The sequence below is a fragment of the Amphibalanus amphitrite genome, unplaced genomic scaffold (assembly GCF_019059575.1).
Source record: "Amphibalanus amphitrite isolate SeventyFive unplaced genomic scaffold, NRLGWU_Aamphi_draft 000117F_arrow, whole genome shotgun sequence".
In the NCBI taxonomy this organism is placed as follows: domain Eukaryota; kingdom Metazoa; phylum Arthropoda; class Thecostraca; order Balanomorpha; family Balanidae; genus Amphibalanus; species Amphibalanus amphitrite.
Genome location: NW_024881612.1, coordinates 519,594 through 541,021, shown reverse-complemented (window position 1 = coordinate 541,021; position 21,428 = coordinate 519,594). Strand labels below are relative to the sequence as shown.

General features: G+C 52.0%; 1 protein-coding gene across 1 annotated transcript in view; it reads right to left on the bottom strand.

Annotated features, from left to right (window-relative positions):
• The window catches only part of LOC122381291 (nephrin-like), a 94,900-nt gene that overhangs the window by 55,878 nt on the left and 17,594 nt on the right, over positions 1-21,428 (bottom strand). The window contains exons 3-4 of the mRNA XM_043365293.1: positions 20,253-20,461; positions 64-174 (exon numbers count right to left, since the gene is read on the bottom strand). Coding sequence (XP_043221228.1) covers positions 64-174; positions 20,253-20,461 — 320 coding nt within the window. The remainder of the gene's footprint in view (positions 1-63; positions 175-20,252; positions 20,462-21,428) is intronic.

The window sequence follows — 21,428 nt, the reverse complement described above, 5'->3', positions numbered from 1 at the left end:
CAACTCCTGTCCCCTACCCTTTACCCCTGACCCTCCAGGCGTCTCGGGGCGTGTGGCACTGACCTCCTTTGACCTCGCAGGTGAGCCGAGCGGTGTCGCCCATCTTGTACGGCCCGGCCACCTCGCGCACCATGTGGCCGGAGGCGTTATACACCTCCGGCTGCTCGGGTGGAACTGAAACAGACAGACGAGAAATAGCAGAGTGGGATAGAACTGCATCAGACACATGAAAAATGTTAGTGGGACGAAACTAACGAGGTCCGAACTGAAACTTACGACAGACGAGGTCCGTCAGAGTCGGACGGAACTGTTACAGACACTTCGGGGATGATCAGCAGCCGCAGGGCTACACTGTAGAAGAAATAGGATACATCTCAAAGCATCGGTTTGTTTACACGGGGGTTCTATCAGCGGACTGGAAATGTAGCATATATGCATATTGAAAAGAGCAGTGAGTGAGAGAGAGAGAGAGAGAGAGAGAGAGAGAGAGAGAGAGAGAGAGAGAGAGAGAGAGAGAGAGAGAGAGAGAGAGAGAGAGAGAGAGAGAGAGAGAGAGAGAGAGAGAGAGAGAGAGAAACTTGTTCTCCTACTCCGACCTTACACGAAGTTCGAACAAGGGACAACACCTGGCTGGAGTTATACAAGATATCCCCGATGAAAAACGGGACAAACTTAGTGCAACTGACAGAATGAAACACAGCTGTATCCCAGGCCCACGATCAGAAGTGGAGAGCATTGAAAACCCGCAACTGGAGGCAAACTTTGGATCCCAGCGGACGGAGTTTTCAAAGCCGATATTGGATCCAATTAGACGCGAATTAACTGGACTGGCCCGCTGGGACTGGACCCCGGCTCAGTGCCAGCAAAGACGGTAAACTTGGAGAGCCTGGATTCGCCGCTGCAAAGGTCAACCGGAGAAGATCATTTTTTTTAGAGCATTGGAGCTGCAGTGGCGAGTGAGGGCGGCCATATGTGACCCCTGGTCATTTTTTCACTTCAATGCATCAAGAACAAGATTGCACGGCACGACGTTAATTGTTGAAGAAGACACCACGCAATGTGTCAAACGTATGCACCGTATTAACACAAATACCAGCTTATTTTTTAGCTTAATCTTCTGAGCATTTAGCAATCACCCAGCTTCCTCCTGTCTCGGCAGGCTACTTCACCTTTCAGTGAGGCCAGCCTCCACTTATCCGCTCTATCGAGCCCGGCACTCCAACTGGCTCCCTTTCAGCCCCGGACCCATGCATACTGCATTCATTGCCGTCACCTCTCGCTGCGCGGCGACGGCTGAAAGCGCTGCATATTCATGCGGGCCACCTCGGCAGGCTACACTGCAGCCCATTACGGGGTATTTGAATCGGTAATTGTGCGCACCGAATTAAATTCGGGCGTGATTTCATTCCGATGTGCGTGCTCCAAATGGAGGAAAGTGATTAATGGTTAATTGATGGGCGAAATTCGAAATGACTGCCGGCTTAATGTGACATATTTATGGAATAAGCATGCATGCGTTTGGAGAAATACTCTTATCGTTTGAAATTTACATGATCCAGTGGCCTGCCATCTCAATTTTGGCATTTGTCAGCATTTCAGATAAGCTTATTATTCATAGCACTCCGAGCCATCATGATAAGTTGTTCCGTGTGGGGGCCGAACTGAAATTCAAATAAAACCTCAGGAATTGTGCTTTCTAGTATTTGGAAATCCATTTGACACGAGCTTCGTTTTCTCGGTTCGTTCCCTGGGAGCTTGGGGAAATGTTGGGCGCGGAGGGACCTTTAAAATGCCGCTTGAAATATGATTATCAAGACTTGCATTATCACAAAAACACTATTTAAATTTAATCATGCATTTCCGCAAAAGTGTCTCTGCGAGACACTTTTTCTTGAATTTGAGCGGTGTGACACGGTCAAGAGGACTGGCGCAGGTAAGTAGAAGGCATCCGTCTGTATAAACGTTCAGCGCAGGCAATCCCGTGGGGAGGTACTGTTACCGAATATTCCAGCAATAGCTCACTGTCCGTGACAGCGTTTTCGCAGCGACCTGTCGCCGTTGACGGCCGACCCGCCGTGAGAGGTTTGTCCTGGCCGGCACCCGTCACACGGGCGAGGCGGCTGTAATATCATGGAGACGGAGCGGAGGGCTATCCAACCTCAGTGGCAGTGAGTCATAGAACCAGCGGATCACTAGAAGTGCACACCTTGCCTGAGTCTCGGTTTACACCGACATCCTATAACCAAAACAATGATGAAGTCTAATAACCAGAATCCAAACAAAATTCAACCATTTATAGAATATGCGGTGAATCGCCAAACAGTTACGGACGTCCTGCTTTGATCTTCACTCGCCATTGAACTGCGGCCCGCGCCGGACCGCGCGGATACGTCGACAAATGTTTGTTCGTCCCATCCAAACACCATTCTAGCGGTGCAAACAGCGCACGGCCGCCGACACGGGCGGCCGCTCTGTTCGAGCCGCTCGATGCCCGGCGGCGCCTGTGCCGACAGGTGCCGCCGGCCCGCCGCCCGCCGCCGCCGCCGGCGGTATTGTGACGCTCCGTGGATGGCCTCCGGCGCAATCAATCACGACTTTGTACAAAGACGGCTCCCGGCGGCGGCGGTGGCGGCGGCGGCGACTTTCCTGAGCCAGCCGCCGCACATCGATTGCCGCCGCCCGTCCCCCTCCCCCTCTGGCCCATCCGTTGGCCGTCACTAGCAATTCAGACGCCGACCTGCCGGGGAACAAGGTCGTAGGATCCGACGGCGTCCCCGTGCCGGAGGGTGCGGGTCGGCAAGGATGGCGCTCCCCATGCTGCCCCAGCGTCACTGCGGGAGCGCCGCGGACTCAGACGGACATGCCTACAAGTAACCGCAGGGTCGAAAAAGTAGCCGTGTGGACATTTACAAGCAAACACTTTAAACGCATTTTCAGGGTTTCATGAGCAATGTGCAGTAATGTGCAGCTTAACGCACTGCGTAACGCAAAAATATTGATGGTTTGTTTAGTGACATAAATGTTCTTTTCGCCTCCGTTTTATTAAGATGAACAACACGATGACGATGTCGGTCAATAAGGGTTGTCAAAAGCGTTAAGGCACAGCTCATCTGATTTCAACCCTTGGCTGCCCAGCGAACGTAAGAACCGATGACTGGCCGGGCAGCAGTGTCAGTTCATCAGAGCAGGGGATCGTTTCTTGCGCCAGCCGCGCGGCGCGGCAGTCAGCCGAGCCAACGCTTCAGTCGCCGAGCCGGCCGCCTGAAAGGTAGGCTGTACCGCCAGGCACCACTGCGCTGCGGCACAGCGGGCCCTCCAGTCTGGCACCGGAGCGCTGCTGGTCGACGGAAGCGTCCGCTTTTTTCGCGAGCTAGTGACAGGTATCGGAAACTTCGTGCGCACACGGCGTGGTCACTATTTTGGAAATACACTGCGGCAAAAGTGTATGCATATGACATTACCCCCAACGAAAGTCACAGGCAAATGCACAAAAAAAGAATGGATTTTGAATGCATAATTTATTAGATGTTCTGTTTGGAGAGCTCATCGGATGTCTTCATCACTGTTTTATTTACTTCGTCATTCGTGTAACTCTTATTGTATGCATCTCCGTCACGCGTGACCTTGGATGGTCTCCATTGCAGCATTATAGCCGAATATGAGAATGGATAAAATATCAACACGGTTTTATCAACATAGTTTTATGCGTTGGTTTTGATAGAACAATGGTGCTGCCAGTGTAGCTTTATTCGATGTTGATCTGCGACTACTGCCTGCCGTTTGCGTCATGGGAGCTTTATGGCACGGTTTACAGTGGCCATTCGGTCCAGTTGCTGGGCCATATTTGCCGATGGCGCGGACACGAGTGGCCCGCTGCTCCGAATGACTGCCGACTCCCGGGCGTGCTCAATGGCCAACAACAGATTTAATGGAGCAGTGCAGCGGCACGACATAAAATGAAAACACAAACACTGAGCTACTGACCATGAAAATAGAGTTACCCTGTGAAGGGTGCCGGTTCGGCGCCTGTGGTTCCGGCCGACTCTGGCTGCAGGACCCGGTTTGTAGGCTGTAGCTGCTCCCTGTTCTCTGTCCGCCTCCCTGCCTCTGCCTTCTCTCTGCTCCTGCCTCCTCTCTGCCTCTGGTTCCTCCCTGTGCTGTTCCAGCACGAGCTCCGTGTGTGGCCGCCATCGGCTTCCACCGGCTCCCGTTCCGTCCAGAGCTATAGTATTCAGCGAGCGGCTCGGAGGAAGCAGCGCCGCCAAATCACCCTACAGCCAGCCAGTCTTTGAAGCGGGCCAGACTGCATCGAAAAACAATACGACAGAGGACGAGCGACGTCGGCCGTGCGCGCCGTCCCCCGGTGAGGAGCATCAAAGGCGCCTGATTGCTACGAGCTCCCGTCGCGGAGATGTTTTACTTTCCTTCTCGGGAATGTTGATTATCGCGGGGCGTCGCGTTTCATTACGAGTGGCCTGGCTCGGCGGCGAGACGCGGCGCTGGCTCGGCTGGAGGGCCAGACCAACGACCAGACCAGTTCATCAAATGCACGGCGGTCTCGCGGCGCCGGTCGCCTGGGCTTCCAACTTGGACGGCAGGCTGGATCAATACCGATAAACCGTGCGAGAGTAGGCGGGAGAGAGAGAGAGAGAGAGAGAGAGAGAGAGAGAGAGAGAGAGAGAGAGAGAGAGAGAGAGAGAGAGAGAGAGAGAGAGAGAGAGAGAGAGAAAGAGAGAGAGAGAAAGAGAGAGAGTGAGAGAGAGAGAGAGAAAGAGAGAGAGAGAGAGAGAGAGAGAGAGAGAGAGAGGAGGGAGAGGGACGATTAAAGGAGAAGGAAGCACAGGGAGAAATGAGGGAGAAGAAATTGAGTTGTTCTTCATTTTTGAACTCCGATTCCAGAATCAAATCAAGTCTCACAACAATTCACGGTCTAAGCAATGAAGAAGAGCAATAGGGATATGATAAACTGATACAGCAGGCTTCATGCTGTCGATATGCTCTATCAGGGCATATTTTAACATACTGACTGCGTCCCATTTTGGGACGCAGCCCCCTGCCTTTGGGACGTAGCCCTCGCGAAATTTGGACCACTGCGTCCCACACTGAAATGCCACGGTTTCAGCCGAAAAGTGCGAGCAAAAATAAGTAACATGCCTCGGTCTTTTACTGTGTAAAAGATGTTGGCTTTCCGATTGCTTTGTGCCCTGATTTACTATGTACCTAAGCACATACATGCCCTCTCCAGTCCTTGTGCCCTGCCCTACCCTTGGTCATACACCTTATTATGTTCTTCCCTACTATACCCCTAGGATATGTGCCCTGCCCAGTGCCCTGTCCTTAGACCTTAGGTCTTGTACTTTGCCATGCCCTTTCTTCAGGCCCTGTGCCCTGCTCTGCATTCAGGCCCTGTGCCCCGCTCTGCCCTGCCCTCAAACACGATACTTTATATATTCTGCCTTGAAATTGTATGCGCTGTTTTCCCGTCTTTAGGCTCCGTGCCCTGCTCTACCCTAGTTTGAGGCCCCGTGCCCTTCTCTGCCCTCAAGCCTTGTGACACGTCCTGCCATCAGACCCCGTGCCGCTGCCTTGTCTTCAGGTAGGTACTGTGCCCTGCCCTGCCATCAGGCCTTGTGCCTTCCCATGTCCTCATGCCCCGGCCCCGCGCCCATCCTCGAGCCTAATGCCTTGCCCTGCCTCAGGCCCTGTCCTGTCATGTTCTGCTTCCAGGCCTCATGTGCATTGCCCTGCCCTTAGACCCTGTGCCCTATTCTGCCATTAAGCCTTATGCGTTGCATCGCCCTCAGGCCCGTGCCCTGCCTCGCCCTAAGTTGCTGTGCTCTGCCCTGTCGTCAGGCCTTGTGCCGTCCCATGCCATCAGACCCTGTGTCCTACTCTGCCCTCAAGCCCTGTATTCTGCATTGCCCTAAGGTCTCGTGTCCCATGCCCGCCCTCAGGCTCTGTGCCCTGCCCTGTCATCAGGCCCTGTGGTGTCTCCCGCCCTCAGGTCCCGTGCCGTTTCCCGTCCTCATGCCCCGTGCCCTTACCTGTCCTCAGAACCCGCGCTTTGTTCTGCCTTCATGCCCTGAGCCTTGCCCTGCCCTCAGGCCCCATACCCTGGCCCTGTTTCACCGGTGATAGCAGCACGCTGCTATTACACGTGTCAAATTGGGTTTCCATGGAGACATCAACAGGGCCATTGCTCAAACACTACCACAAGTATGACGTCAGCTCGCGGAATTTGATAGCAGCGTCCATGAAACACCGCCCACGTCTTGTCATACCTTCGGGGCCCGAAGGTATGACAAGACGTGGGCGGTGTTTCGGGCCTTGTGCCATACCTGTGTCTTATGTCTTGCTCTACCTTTAGGTATTATTTCTTGCCCTGCTCTAAGATCCTGCATGTTGCCCTGCCATCAGGTGTGTTGATCATCAGGTGTTCTAAGGCCCTGTGTCTTGCACTTCTCTCCGGCCTTGTGTAATGATAGCCTAAGACCTGCGCCTTGCCTTGCCCTCGGACCCTGCATCCTACCCAGCCCTCAAGTATCCGTCTTATCTTAGCTTCATGGCCTGTGCCTGCCCTGTCCTTAGGGCTCAGACTCTGTGTCCTGCCCTTCCCTAAAGTCCTGTTTAGAGATGTCAAGTTGGAGCCCGCAGGCCCGGAGCCTGGCCCAAAATCCGGCCCTACAGGGCTTTTGCATGCACAGTGGATTGTATCATTGTTTTGAGGTACCTCATCGAAACGCATCGACTGATATGCGACATGATCTATCTTGGTCACGAAATGACCTTAATGTGAGGTCAAGTTCTGACCTTGACATTTCGAGGTAAAAATGAGAGAAGAACGATCGTGCAAACGAAAATTCTCTACCTTTTTTTAGTTCAAAAGCTTTTCATGAAACCTACCTATATTGACAAAAATTGTAATTTTACTCGTTTTTGGCTATGGAGCCTCAACCGTTGATCTCAACTCAATTCTGACGAAATATTGACGAAAGAGCTGTTCAAGATATATCGATTGCTTTTCTCCTATCGATTGCGCCCTCCTAGCTATCATAGTTTTTGAGATACCGGCACGTTTTCCGAAAAAAATATCGCATCATTGCGAAGTTTCACATTTGATGGCATACGGTCAGATCAGGGCCGTCATGGCCGTCTGGCCATAGGAGGATATAGAGGGGGCCACGGGGCCATGCTCCCCCCCCCCAAAGCGCCCGGAAATGGCACAAAATCGACACATTTCTGGGCATAATAATTAAACAAAGGAACTTCCATTGGGAAAAGTTTGGGTTATATTACATGATAGGCAGTAAGGAAGCGAAATCCGAAGCATCCAAAGCATCCGTTCATCTAAAGCATTAATCTATGATGGATTTTTTATGTAGCTTTAAAATCCGATGATTTCTTGTCACAACTTAGGTGGGTACTGTTTGACCTTACGTCATCTAATTATTTCAAACACATAGTATCTTCAATGCAAATTGGCAATGTTTCACACGTCAACCTCTATTTTGAATCGATTGATAAGGGTGAAAAACGCATGAAGAGACGTATGTATCACATTTTAATCATGTGCATATTCATTTTTATTCTCCAAGCATAGGTACAATTTGGTGCGTCAAGGGGGTCAAACACGCCCAACGTCGTTCAGGAAAACGAGTGACTAACAACAATGTAAATGTCATGAAATCGCCGGTCCGCCCTTTGAATGCGGATAAAGAACGCACTACGACTGGGCGAATTTCGAGACTGGCCAAAAGCAATCACAGCCCGCTCCCAATATCCCGCTTGCAGTGCCCCTCCACCAGCACAGTACACAATGTATCTGTACATTATCTCACTTGCATTATATACTATTTCGCTTGCAATGTGCCCTTTCCGATCAAAGCGTGTGCCCTATGCCACCTTTGGGACGCAGTGAAAAATCCTTAAAATATGCCCTGTGCTCTATCGTTTCAATCGGTTAACTAACGTCTAAGTGGCTTTTGATTCTGAGTGATCGCAGTGGCTTTTCTTACGAACATCAAAGACACTTCAGACCTAGGGACCTTCATCAAGCCGTGTACAATGTACATCAAACAGCATTACAGCATTCAGCTAGCATTGCAACGGATGCTTTTAGTTCTTGAACACGGAAGTGCGATCATTGCCACGGCTTCACAACACAACGTAAACCAGTCTCCCATTCCAGTCTCCCTCTCCCGAACAGAGGCATCAAGTGATGGTGCCGAAACACGTTGACGTAATAGCTGTCTCTGATGGAGTGTTAAATGACATGAAAGCTGATACATCACAGTTTTATGGCTTGTAATCACGCCATCACACGACACAATAAAAAGGAAGTGATGTTTGCTCAAAGAAGCCTTGGAAACCATCATGCAAACTGACTGCCGTTATGAATAATAAGGCTTGACGGCAAGCATGATGTATGCTCACCTCCAATGTCAATCCTAATTTGCGAGTTCTTGGTGTCATGGCTATGAGAATCATCCTCCGCAGAGTAAATGCTTTTCATGAGTTACGGCAGCATGCCCAGAGCTAAGTTCTCGGATAAATTAGCTTACACACTTACTGATGTAAAATTTACCTTTACTCAATTAGCCAGATTGAGCTCATGCTCTATCATTGGGACTCAAAATTGAGTTCATGCTCTATCCTTGAGTCCCAGATTCCTCACCACTTTTACCCTATCAGAAGTGCGCACTTCACCTATCCACTAGCCCCCAATCCTGATTCCCAGACTCTCACCAAGCCTCCACCCTAACCTAACCTCTAATCCTGCCTCACAGGCTTGTATCCCATCCCCTCCCCCTCCCTCCAGCCCCTGTCTCACAGGCTGGTATACCCTCCCTCCCTCCAGTGCCTGTATCGCAGGCTCGCATCCCCACCCTCCTTCCCTCCAGTGCCTGTTCCACAGGCTTGTTCGCATTTCCTTCCAGCCCCTGTCTCACAGGCTGGTATATCCCCTCCCCTCCCTCCAGCGCCTGATATTGAGACGCTCGGACCGGCGATCGGCCGTCGCCAAGACACGCTGCAGCCTTCCTGGGAGGCCCAACGACCAAATTGGCGCCGGCCCGGGAGAGTCCAACGACCAAATTGGCGCCGACGTGCGTCCGGTCAAAGCGCAATTTGCCGGCAGCACGGGACGGCACGGCGCCAGGCGCCGGATCAGACATCGGCGGACTTGCCGAGCTGGGACACGGAGCTGGAAGAAGAGTTAACAAGAGCCATACTTTTAAAATCCTAGCATATAGTGTAGGTATGCTACCGTGGTATTGAATTGAAACATTAAAAGATAGAGCCGCTATTACATGGGTCCTTGGCTTACGCAACACACAGGTTATTGGCTCATTTGTCTTTGGATTGATTTTTGCTGCGAGTGCAGCTCAACATCGCATCTCTCCGATTGGCCTGCCCACTTTTTCAATGATCTAAATCAATCGTGCTACGCACTGTTTGTTTGTTTTATGCGTCTCCCGTTGGGCTGCCTTGTGAGGCTCAATGTGTCTGGTGGCGTGGGTCTCCGTCTCCCGGCCTGTTTAACCCTATTAGTGGCAGGGGGGGGGGGGTTGTTTTCATCCACCCCTCAGGTTTTTCGGGAATATCTCCGAAACCGCTGAAGCTACGATGCTGAAACTTTCTGACTTTTCCTAAAACTAAATTGGGCACATTCCCTGAAAATTTCAAGTTCATAACTTTACCAGGGGCGGCTCCAGAGCACTGGGAATTGGGGGGTCCTATTCGTGAAGCGAGTCATTTGGGCGAAGATCACGATGCTGCACCAGTTTTACGAACAGTGAATGAAAGGCATCATGTGATAACATATACAGTTATTGTGCATCCTCTTTTGACACGTTTTTGCTATAATAGGCGGATCCAGGCGTCCAAAAAGGGGGGTTATGCTTTACCTCCCAACATAGGTGCCCTGACACCGCCTATGCATGACCAATACAATTGTAGTCGCTCTCTCATAAGAAAATTGTAACATAACAAGACCATTACCACCCTTTTTAGAAACAGTACCAACAAAAACCTTATTTACTATACTTTTTGTGTACCCCAAATCTCAATGATCTGTATCCGCCTATGCTTTTTGAAAATGCATATTTTTAGGATCCATGTGAATTCCTGGTTCATTCTCTATCGATCGGCAAAAGTTGCGTTAAGATTGGTTCAGAAACCTGGCCGTGATAAACAGTCTAAAATGTATCTGCAATTTGCCCGTTTTTACCCCCCTCTACCCCCCCAATTGACATTTTTTAATTTTTATTTTTTAGAAATGTAGATCACGTTGAGCGAAATCGAATGCCGTTTGAATTTTGAAAATCGGCCCGTTAGATCTCGAGATATCAAGGGGGGGGGTCGTAAACAGCCCCCCCTGCCACTAATAGGGGTAGCCAGGAGCCTGCCACTAATAGGGTTAAGGCCGCGGTTCAGAATAGCTCGTCTGTTTGGCGGTGGCCCAGACTCCCGTCCGCTGTAAATTGGCTCAGACACGTCCGTCCTAAGCCGTCGTTTGCCGGCAAACATGCCGCCTGCCATCTTTTTGCGGACGAGATAGTTTATTTTTCAGGCTCACACCCTTCTGAACATGATTTATTCATTCCGTTGGGTGAGAGGTTCATCCATTTCTAAAAAGTGCTGCTCATGGCAAGGGTAGTAAGAACTTTGATAATCCGTAGCACCTAAAGACACAACAAAAACAAAAATAGCACGAGACTTTGGCCTCAAGCTTCATAAACTGTTGAACATAGGGAGCCTTAGCAAACTGACAGCACCGGCAGATGGATAGATGCTCTGCCATTATCTCAATATAGCCCTAATCCCTTCCATTATGCCAGTGCCCATACAGCGCTGATCCCCGCCATTGTGACCCTGCACCCCTGTCCCTGCCCTGTATGCCCCATTGTTTCTCACACGTGTGTGGGGGGCAGCTCAGCCGGGGAGAGAGGGGTGTGGGGTCGGCCCGTGGCGGTCACCAGCGCTGTCCGGCGGGCGGCGCGGCCAATTTCCTGGCACTGCACTGACCGCGCCGGGCTCTCCGCCGAGCCCCCCCCCCCCCCCCCCGGACGGCAAATGTGCGCAGCAGCGAAATGGCGGCGACAGCCCCGACCGGCCGACCAGAATTAGACCGCACAGAGTGACATTTCATTTCATGAGACCGAGCGCCGGACATCTCGGGTAATAGGAAATGCTGACAAATTTCCATTACATTTTGGTATTATATTGTTTAGTATATGTTACATTACGGCCGACATCACAGACTTCTCAGCCTATTGAATGTGCACGGATTTATTGTAATACGTATTAGCTGGCAAAAGCTCATTGGCTTATAACCAGTGTCACCTAATACTTGTAAGCTAAAATCCACATCTATTGGATGCAACATTCGAAATCATTGACCAAAGTGACGGTAGTAAATCAATCAACCTAAAGGAGACGCTTAATTTATCAAATGCGTGGTCTATTGAGACGCACAGATCCAGCTTCGTGGCGAAACTGCCCCATTTGGCTTATCTTTAACGACAAAAGTAGCGAAACTAAGATTAAGGACTCCATTAAGACGTATCTACCAAATGACGTCCGTGACCCAATGACTTTATTTAAGTTTATTTTACTTTAACCAAAATCAACGCATTAATTGTGTTAGATTGAGAACGTAAGTACCTGGAAGGGTTAGAGAATGGCTTGACTTGGAATTCTTCGTTTCATTACGCTTCGAAATATATTTCAAACTTTAAAAAAAAATGTTTTCTTTATATCGGGCCAACCAACATGCGACAATTTAAATCAAAGCGCATGTTGCAATCTTCACTAAGTACGCAACTGTGTGAACATACTCCGTGACATCCACCTGGACAAAGAATTAAAGAGCGGTGCTCGCTACGAGTGGTTATACATGTGACAAAGCCTTCGCCATATTCCTACAGCGACGCATAGAAGACGTGATTACGGCGCGAGCTTGGCGCTGATGAAAAACTGCATTCAAGCCCGAGGGATTCCTGTAAAGCACAAAGCTGCTTCTTACTGACAATGAGTATACACCCTAAAGCCCGGAGCTAGTTAATCAAAGAGCGAAATGAAAGGAGCTTAGCGAAGGAGAAAGAGAAAGAGAAAGAGAGAGGGGGACAGAGATGGAGAGAGAGAGAGAGAGACAGAGAGAGAGAGAGAGAGAGAGAGAGAGAGAGAGAGAGAGAGAGAGAGAGAGATGGAGAGAGAGAGAGAGAGAGAGAGAGAGAGAGAGAGAGAGAGAGAGAGAGAGAGAGAGAGAGAGAGAGAGAGAGAGAGAGAGAGAGAGAGAGAGAGAGAGAGGAAAAAGCGAAAGATAGGATGCTAGAAATAACGGAAGAGGAAGAGGAGAAAGAAAAAGAAAGAGGAGCAAGAGAAATAGCAGGAGGAGACGAGAGAAAAAAGAAAGAAAAACATTTATATAAGCCGATCCTAGGCAACTAACGACGTCGGACAAGCAATCTTCCATCCGTGCAAAAAAAAAATGGAGGAGACCAGCCAGCTGATCATACAGATTTCATACTGCTGGGGGCTGGGGCGACTTGGCTTCGCTACTGGAGTCTCCTGCTGTTATTATACGAGGTACTAGACGGTGCTGAGATGGAGACATCACGTTGTGTGACCTCGAAGACCAGCCTCCGTGAAAGCCTGCTCTGCAACTATGCAGCGTCTCCGTCCAGTAACTCCATAAAGGCCAGATATTTATTTTCAAAGGGTCCCATATTTGACGGCGGTCGGGCGGGCGCGGTCAATGTTGATGGGCCCTGTCCGCTTGGCAGGGCGCTGATGGATTATATACGGACGCCTGCTGGCCTCCGTTCATTGGCTGACCCGGGATCAGGGTCCGCTGGTCGGCAGCGTTTCATTTTCATTGCTGGAAGCTGGCCAGGGACCGCGGATTCAAATTCTCGTAGGGTGTGCAAGATGTGGCGATTGGGCCCCCCCATCTCACGCCGGGCCCCTTCCAAAAAGTCAGCGCCGCCACTGCTCCGGAATAAGCCGATTCTAAAGAAGCGGGGCGGGAAAACCTTCAAAATTGACGGTCGTAAGATGACTGAGCGAGCATCTTACGGTCAGGAGATGCATGAGCAGAGTAAATGCACATGCAATATGCATGCATGCAACGTGATCCAAATCGATCTCCGATTTTCCCAAGCAGGCCCCCTAAAGGCTTACAGTGACCTTCAAGAGCCCCTACGGGTCTCAGAGAGCCCTTTTGCACAGTTGATGTTGGCACACTTCTTTTTATCATGGATTACATGAATTAGTTTAAAAATAAAACTTAAATAAACAATAAAACACGGCCGGCGGGATGTTTGGGCCCATCGATTTGGCCCCTTTGACCTATGGGGGTCTGGCCTCCGGCCCCCTTAGCTTCCCCATTGCTCTACGGCCCCATAAAGGCCGCACGCCAGCTCCTGAGACCCAACGCCGGCAATTCTAAGGGTCACCGGCGCACCGCACACGGTCTTTGAAGGTCCCATAACGGCCTCTGGAATACCTCACGTACAGTCCACAGCAGAAGAAATGTTGGATTTCAGTCATGGGTATGTTCTGCTTCTGAAGCTTAGGAACGATTGACCAGACTACAATGAAATTTTGAATGTAGCTTATATGTATCGTCACCCTTGCAGCTGCAATTTAAGCTATTGACATCTTCTTTTCGATCACTCCGCATTAAACAATCGCCAGTCAAAGCCAACCGTTGAGATTGGTAAAACCCTACATTACTTTAGCGGTGGGCTGTACATAAAAATATGGATGCCCATGCCGCTTCTTGGGCCCCCACACCGGGCTCTTTGACACCGTTCGCCGGCTCCATGGGGTACCAACTACCAACAGTAGCGGCGGAACACCTTCAATTAAGGGGGGGGGGGGGCACTGCCGACTTTTGGTCCCATTCTTTCCATGCAACGCCTATAGGGCTAATGTTAAAATGCCCAAATCAAAGGGGGGCACGGTGCCCCGGTGCCCTCCCCGTTCCGCCGCCTATGACTACCAAGCAAGCTCGCCTGGAGGTCCCCCACCGTCTCTTGTCGCCCGAGTAGCCTCGATGCCTGAATAGGGCCCCCGAGACATCGACCTTGGCCAAAAAGCGTTCGTGTAGGCCCTCAGAAACTGGTGTGAGCCCTGAGATTACTGTGTGGGCTACTCAGGCACTTCTGTCGGGTCATCATGCATCGATTTGGGTCCGAGCTAGTGAGGGTTATCAGAAGCATCCTTTAGCCCTGCGACTTTAGAGGTTGGTGTGAGATCCTAAAAAAGAAAGTGAGGGCACTCCGAGGCTTGCAAAGGGCTTTTCCTCGGAGGTCGGCCTTGGCCGAACGGCGTTCCTCAAACTGGTGTAGGGCGCTGAGATTACTGAATGGGACTCTCGAGTATTGGCATGGGGCCCTCAGCTATCAGCACGGAGCCCTCAGGAGCCGGTAAGGGCTCCTCTGCGGCATGCATATTGCATAAGCCATCCGATCTCAGAGGCTGGTGTGAGATCCTAAACAAGAGCTGAGTGCACTTAAAAACCTGCCTAGGGCCCTCAGAGAGCAGCTTTGACCAGACGGCGGTCGTGGACGCCCTTAGAAACTGACGTAGGGGCTGCCTCAGTCGGTCGGCCCTCTCACATCAGCCTGGGGATCTCAGGAATCGGCCTGGGGCCCTCAAGAGCCGGTTAGGGCCCTCGGAAAGTGGCATTATACCCTGAGATAGCTGTGTAAGGCCCTCGGGTAACGGCTTGGGGCCCTCGGGCATCGGCCTGCGCCCCCGGGCATTGGCCAGAGGTCCTTGGATATCGGTCTGGGGGCCCTCAAGAGCCGGTGACTGGTGAGGGCCTTCAGAAACTGGTATGGGGCCCTGAGATAACTCTGTGGGCTTTCAGGTGCTGATGCGGGACCCTTAGGCATCGGCCCCAAGAGGGTGTTAAGGAGGGCAGGGGGCAGGGGCCCTCAAGAGCCGGTTAGGGCCCTCAGAAACTGGCGTGGATCCCTGAGCTAGCCATGTAGGTACTCAGACACCGGCGTGGGACCTTTAGACATCGACTTGGGGCCCTCGGGCATCGGCCTGGGCCCTCAAGAGCCGGTGGGAGCGCTAAAAAATGGCGTGGGTGGGGTTCTGAGATAACCCCTGAGATAACACTAGAACCTGTTCAGTGTTCACGCCTTCAGGCACCGGTGCGGGACCATCAGGCTCGCGCTGGGGCCCTCGAGAATCGGCTTGGGACACTCAAGCGCCAGGGCCGCATAGGCCCCCACAACGATCTGTGGGTGTGCAAAAATAGGTGTTTGCACACCCTCAGGATTTTCAGGGTGTGCAATTGCACACCCTGCCCCCCGGAATCCGCGGTCCCTGAAGCTGGCTGGGTTGGCAGCCCTTCACTTGCCGGAGGGAGTGCCGCACTCCACTCGCTGAAGGGGGCGGGGGTGCTGTCCACTTGCCGGGGGATGGGGAGAGCTGGGGAGACTGCCCTGAACTGACCGAAGACTGGGTGGTAACTGGGTCAGCCACTCTTCAAGGCTGTGGTAACCTCTTAGCTGGTTGAGGTCACTCTCCCTCTGGCGAGAGGTCCGGGGAGGGGAGGAGGGGTCGTGTGGCTGGTCCGACCACTCTCCGTGGCTGTCGGAGGCTTCACTTGAGAGGAAACTGGGCTGACATGGACATCCAGCAGGCCTCAGATAGCTAATGACCCCGTCTAATGCATTTGGCGCAGACACCAGCATCCCCAAGCCTCTGTCAAATCAGTCACCATACCATGCTATCATAAAACGTATCGATTTGAGAGCAGGCTCGGATCTTTTCCAGACCTACTGAACCCCGCATATGATAAAATGCAATGCATCTTGCCACATCTTGCTAATGACCAGAATTAGCTGATCAGGCGATGTTTATGGCTGGTGGGTGTACGGTATAAAAGAAGCTCTTGCCCTAAACATGTTTGCAAAATAATTCCTTGTGTAACGGGTTCTATCTCAGTTAATCTGAATGCAAAATGTAAATAAAACTACCCTATTGAATAGCGATCTTGTTCTTCATTACCAATCGGTGTTTGGGACTGCGGGAAAGACCGCACAGTTTAGAAAGGCCCCTCAGATGCCAAAAAAAGGATGTGTCGCTGATCCCGGGAGCATATGTGCAGTGTGAGCTGCAAAGGCCGCCGGGAAACCGAGGCAGCTGGCGTTTAGAGGTCGCCGGGAGCCCACTTGGCCCTCTGCCGGGAGTCCACCCGTCCCTCTGCCGGGGGACCACCCAGCCCTCTGCCGGGAAACCACCCAGCCCTCCCCCGGGGACCACCCAGCCCTCCGCCAGGAGACCGCCCATCCCTCCACTGGGAGACCGCCCGTCCCTCCACCGAGACCGTCCGTCCCTCTCCCGGGGGACCTCCCATCCCTCCCCCGGGGGACCACCCAGCCCTCCCCCGGCATCACCCACTGAGTGGATGACAGATCATCGCGGCCCCAGCGCCGGCGATCCATTTCCGACAAACCCACCGGCCGTCGACGGATGGCGCATATTTTACCATCGCATCAGCATGCATTGCGACCAATGTTGCAGAAAGCGCCCCGTGTTCCCGGTGGAGTGGGCCGCACCTTATCCCCGCTCGGCTAATGGAGCATCCGGGCCCGGCGCGCGTGCATACACACACGATCGGCCCGGCCGGAGCATACTAGCGGCGAATGCCAATGCGCCGGTCCATACGATGTGTGACTAAGTAGTACATAAGTATCATTGTCCACTGAGCAGTGTGCTCCCGGCTGGCAGCGTTGAACATTGAACAACTACACCAATAAACACATGAAACTTATATCTGGCTTTGCTTTTCGGGACAGAGCATCCGTGCCAAGCCGGGTTTCTGACAGCTTCAATGGAAAAGGCTTCAATTGCATGACCCAACGCTAGGAGCTGCAGCGCTAAGAGATGCGAGCTGGATTTCTTCAAAAAGGAGCTGAAGCATTTGTAACCACAGCTTGATTTTCCGCTAGCTGTGCAGGTCATTGGCTCGACAACGAGGGGCAACATAAATAGAAACCGCGAATAAATAAAAAGCCCAATTTCCTAGCTGTTATGGTTTTATTCATTGATTTATTTTTATTTTTATTTTTGTTGCACCGAGCAAACTGAAGCCCGGTCCAAATCCACGCAGAGATATAAGGTACATTGACTCTATGTATATCCCGGCGAATTTACATCATCCGTACAACGCTAACTTTGCTATTCCCTGCGGGATCAAGCATATTCCAAAGGAGTTCGGAGCGTATTCAGAGGTTTCCTGAAGACGTGAAAGGCCCGAAGTTGGCACCGCCTGCTTTGGAAGCTGTAGGCAGTGACCGGGGGCGGTCCGTCAATTCGAGACCGCATGTCGCGGCGGGCGGCAGGGAGACGCTACGCCCCCAGAGAATGGGGGGAGCTATGGTTAATGTGCAAGGAGGAGGAGGGTGGGGGAGCTGCGCCGTAAGCTAGAGGTGGGTGGGGACCGAGCGCCAGGAGCCGCTTCCCCAGAAGTCAGTGGGAGCCGTTCTCCATAGACGGGTGGGGCTGAACGTTTTGCGCCGGGAGCTGGTGGGGGCACCCGCCCGGCGCCATTCCCCCGATAGGCGTTATCACAAGTGTATTCGCGGTCATTGGGGCGACGTAAGAAAAGAAGAAAGCAACTGGCCCCAAGAACTTTAAATTATCAGTTAGCATGCACCTTTTCCTTGATGTGTGGATAATTTACCATTACTTGTTACAGAAAATTGCATTTAAAATCTTTCATTTATGCTTTTTCATCGTTTGCGAAATATGTTCTTTTATTAAGCTAGAAACACTTATTAGAAATAGTTCCCGCATCATCAAGAACAATAGGGAAGGCTTGAAGTGAATAAAATAATTTAAACGGTTTTGTAATCTATGTGAAGGCACTTCTAAAAATGCCTGTAGAAATATTGAAGGCAAAAGTTCAACTTTTTCACAAGAAGGATGCCTATAAACCTATTTAACTTGTGACAACTCAGCCGGTATTTCGTCGCCTACAGCCCAGCTTTCCCTAGTGACCGATAGAGGCGCTGCTTTCGATGTCCGCCCGTGCCGCCTAACGCAGAAGTGAGAGTGGTCCGCTCCTTATAAGCCGTCGGTAGCCGCCTATCCAGCGCCGTGGCCTATCGTTCCGCCGCCGACAGATCCATCCGTCGACCGTGCCGCGCCGGAGGCCAGGTGCCATTGTGTCGGCCGAGCCGCGCGCGTCGCCGCTCGCCGCTATGAATACAATCTCCATCAGAAGCTCGACCGGCCGCCATCGGCGCTCGAACTGAGCGGGCGCGGCGCCGGCGGGCCTGTCCGGTGACACGGGCCCCGCCGCAGCCGGATACAACAGGCCGCCGTATGTAGATGGGGGTTATTGAGCGGACCTAATGTGGACGGGATCCGATTGGACGGCCCGGTGAGAGCGGAAGCCGCGCAGAGCCACCGACGAGAGGTCGCCGGCCACGGGTCGCCGGGGTGAGATAGGTTAGAAGGTCGGAGAGGCAGCAGGTCACGGGTCGCTAGGGAGGCATACAAAGTTAGAGGGCTGGCTGGGACATCAGGTCACGGGGCAGTGGGGTGAGATAGGTTAGAAAGGTTGGAGGGACAGTCGGACACGGGTCGCTAGGAAGGGATACAAATTTAGAGGGTTGGCTGGGACAGCAGGTCACGGAGCAGTGGGGTGAGATAGGTTAGAAGAGTTGGAGGGACAGTCGGACAAGGGTCACTACCGCTGGGGCGAGATGGGTTAAATGGCTGGCCGGCACAGCCGGTTTCGGGTCTGCGGGCTCGGACGGGCCGTGGGGACAATCTGATGTCTGTGGGATGGGTCCGAGAGACTGTGGTCTGTGCCCTGTGGTACGAGCATGGTGTCTGTGGTCTGTGTGCTGGGTCGGGTGTCTGTCTGCGCCGTGTGTGTGTGGGCCGTGGCCGCGCCCGCCGCCGGTAGTCCGGTGTCTGCCGCGCTCGCCGCCGGTAAAGTACCTCGTCCATCATCGCTGCGGTCAGAGCGGACCGGAGGCCGACGGACGCCATAGCCGCGGCCGGCGGCCCGCAGACCTGAGCCCATCTGTCTCACGCAGCCGGCAACAAATCCACCGCCTCTCTGCCGGATGGCCCGAATGTGCCTCAAATGGGCGACCATTACCGCTACGAGAAAACGAGTTACTTCATAAAAGAATTGGCGGATTTTCTCAGAACAAGTTCCAATAATCATCGAAACATAGGTCATCCGACTTCATGCTGATCAGTCATCCGATAAAGGAAATGTTTACGGGTATCCGTCATGCCATAAGTTATTGCGGATTCCGATGCATTATGCAGGTAAATACCGCCGTTCGTCAAACTGAGTTATTTGTTTGCTACGAATAAGAAGCATCGTATGCTATCCGAGTAGCTCCTTTGCAAAACAGTCAGAGATAAATGCTGACCGATAGGTGAAAACGCCAATAGACTAGGAAGGAGGAACGCACGGAGCGCATTACAAAACACAGCACTTGGCTGACCTTTTTAGCTCTATTGCTTGAAGTGCGGCCATTTGTCGGCTTTTTGAAAGCACACTGACTGACAAGTTATGCCTTTATACCTAGTACCGGCAGTGGCCGTGGCATTTTCACACTGTCTGCAGTAACCCGACCTTATCCTACTACCTGTCAGAGTTCGGGCGTTACCCAACTGCCTGGCCTGCCGCGGGAATCCGCCGTTACCTCACCCTGCCTGCCTTGGGTCCGGGCGTTACACCACACCACCCACTAAGCCCATACCGGCGGCCAACCGTCATAAACGAGCTAGCGTCCGTGTCGACAGGCGTGGCGGCTAACGTTACTGGAAAATACCTCACCGGAACTGCCGGCAGCAGCAACTAAAGAGCATTTACGACCCCTCGGGGACAACAAAGTCCGGAACATCAGCTACCGGAATGACAATCCATACGGCTGACGGTGGCACTCCCAAACTTTATACAGCTGAAGGGCACTTAGCAGTCGCCATGTCCCGGGCTAGAACGCAAATGGAGGAACTGAAGAGTAACCCAACTGTCATCAACAGTGTCAACTGTCAACTGCCAACATCAACGGTCATCAACCCGACTATCACGCCTAACAGTGGCTCATTGTCACTACCAACTGTGACTTCACTGTCACCACTAGCAGTGACTCCAATGTCACCAATACCAATGTCACCTTACCTCCCCTACTCGCCCTACTCCCTCACTACTCCCACTCTCACCCATCAGTAACCCCTCAGTTTCGTCTACTCACCGATGACGGTCAGGTTGACCCTGGCGTTGAGTGTTGGCGACGCCTTGAAGTCTGCCCGGCACCGGTACACGCCCTGATCCTCCTCCTGGACGTCCTGAATTCTCAGCAGCGGGGTCACCGGGTGGGGCTCGAAGGAGGACCGTCGGCCCAGCGAGTCCTCGTTGGCCCAGTGGGTGCCGCGACTCGACTGGCGACCGCGAGTGTCGTAACTGTGGGACACATCAGCTGGTCAGTTAGAGCTCTCAGCACCGGCTGGTCAGAACAGCTTGTCAGAACTCAGAACAGCTGGTCAGAGCGTGTTTAGTCAGAACAGTTGGTAAGAACAGGTGGGCAATGCAAGCGGCTCAGCAGAGCTGGCCAGTACATGATCAGCACAGCTGGTCAGTACAGGATCAGGACAGCTGGTAAGAATAGCTTGTCGACACAGCTGCTCAGCACCAGTTGCGGCCAGTCACTTGTCGGTAAAGACGGCACGTCACAGCAGCTCAGGACCCGGCGAGGTTGCCGGGTCGAGCAGCGCACTGCACACAGGCCTCCGAACTAGGTGCGCAGGTGAGCTCGATACACAAATAGCATCGTTACCTTACGCGCTGAAATATCTGAATTAATTTTGTCAAGCCTGTCCCTTTGCAAGTGCCACTACGCACCATGACATTTCAAAGATAATCACCACGTTCAATAATGAGCTCGGCCAAAGTTAAGATGAGAACTTCCGTAATTCAATTAAGAAGTGCACCCAGTTCCACCTCATGAATAATTTAATTCATAAGTGAAACAGCTTTGGCGCTCAGATTAGTAAATCACAAACTTTGTAACAACACCGGACGCAAATAACCTATATTTATGTATTTATGTCAAGGAAGGTTGAGTAACAGAACGAACTCTTACCAGATTGAGTTTCAAGCCGTGCAAACTTAGCATTGCGCTCAGCACTGCATGAACTTGCAATTACGGGCCTACTTTCATGAAAACAACAAAACTTTTGCAAAACTTTCAAACTTACCAATAATGTATCTCTTGCACTCTCCGTGTGAACTCAATCCCCTCATGGAAAACAGTGTTCCAGGATATACACATCATATCTACGAGTCGAGTCCCGACTTTACCACGAAGAACGGCACTGCAGTGGTGTGTGAACGGCGTTCCGATGCCCTCTATGTGAATAACTATTTAAGT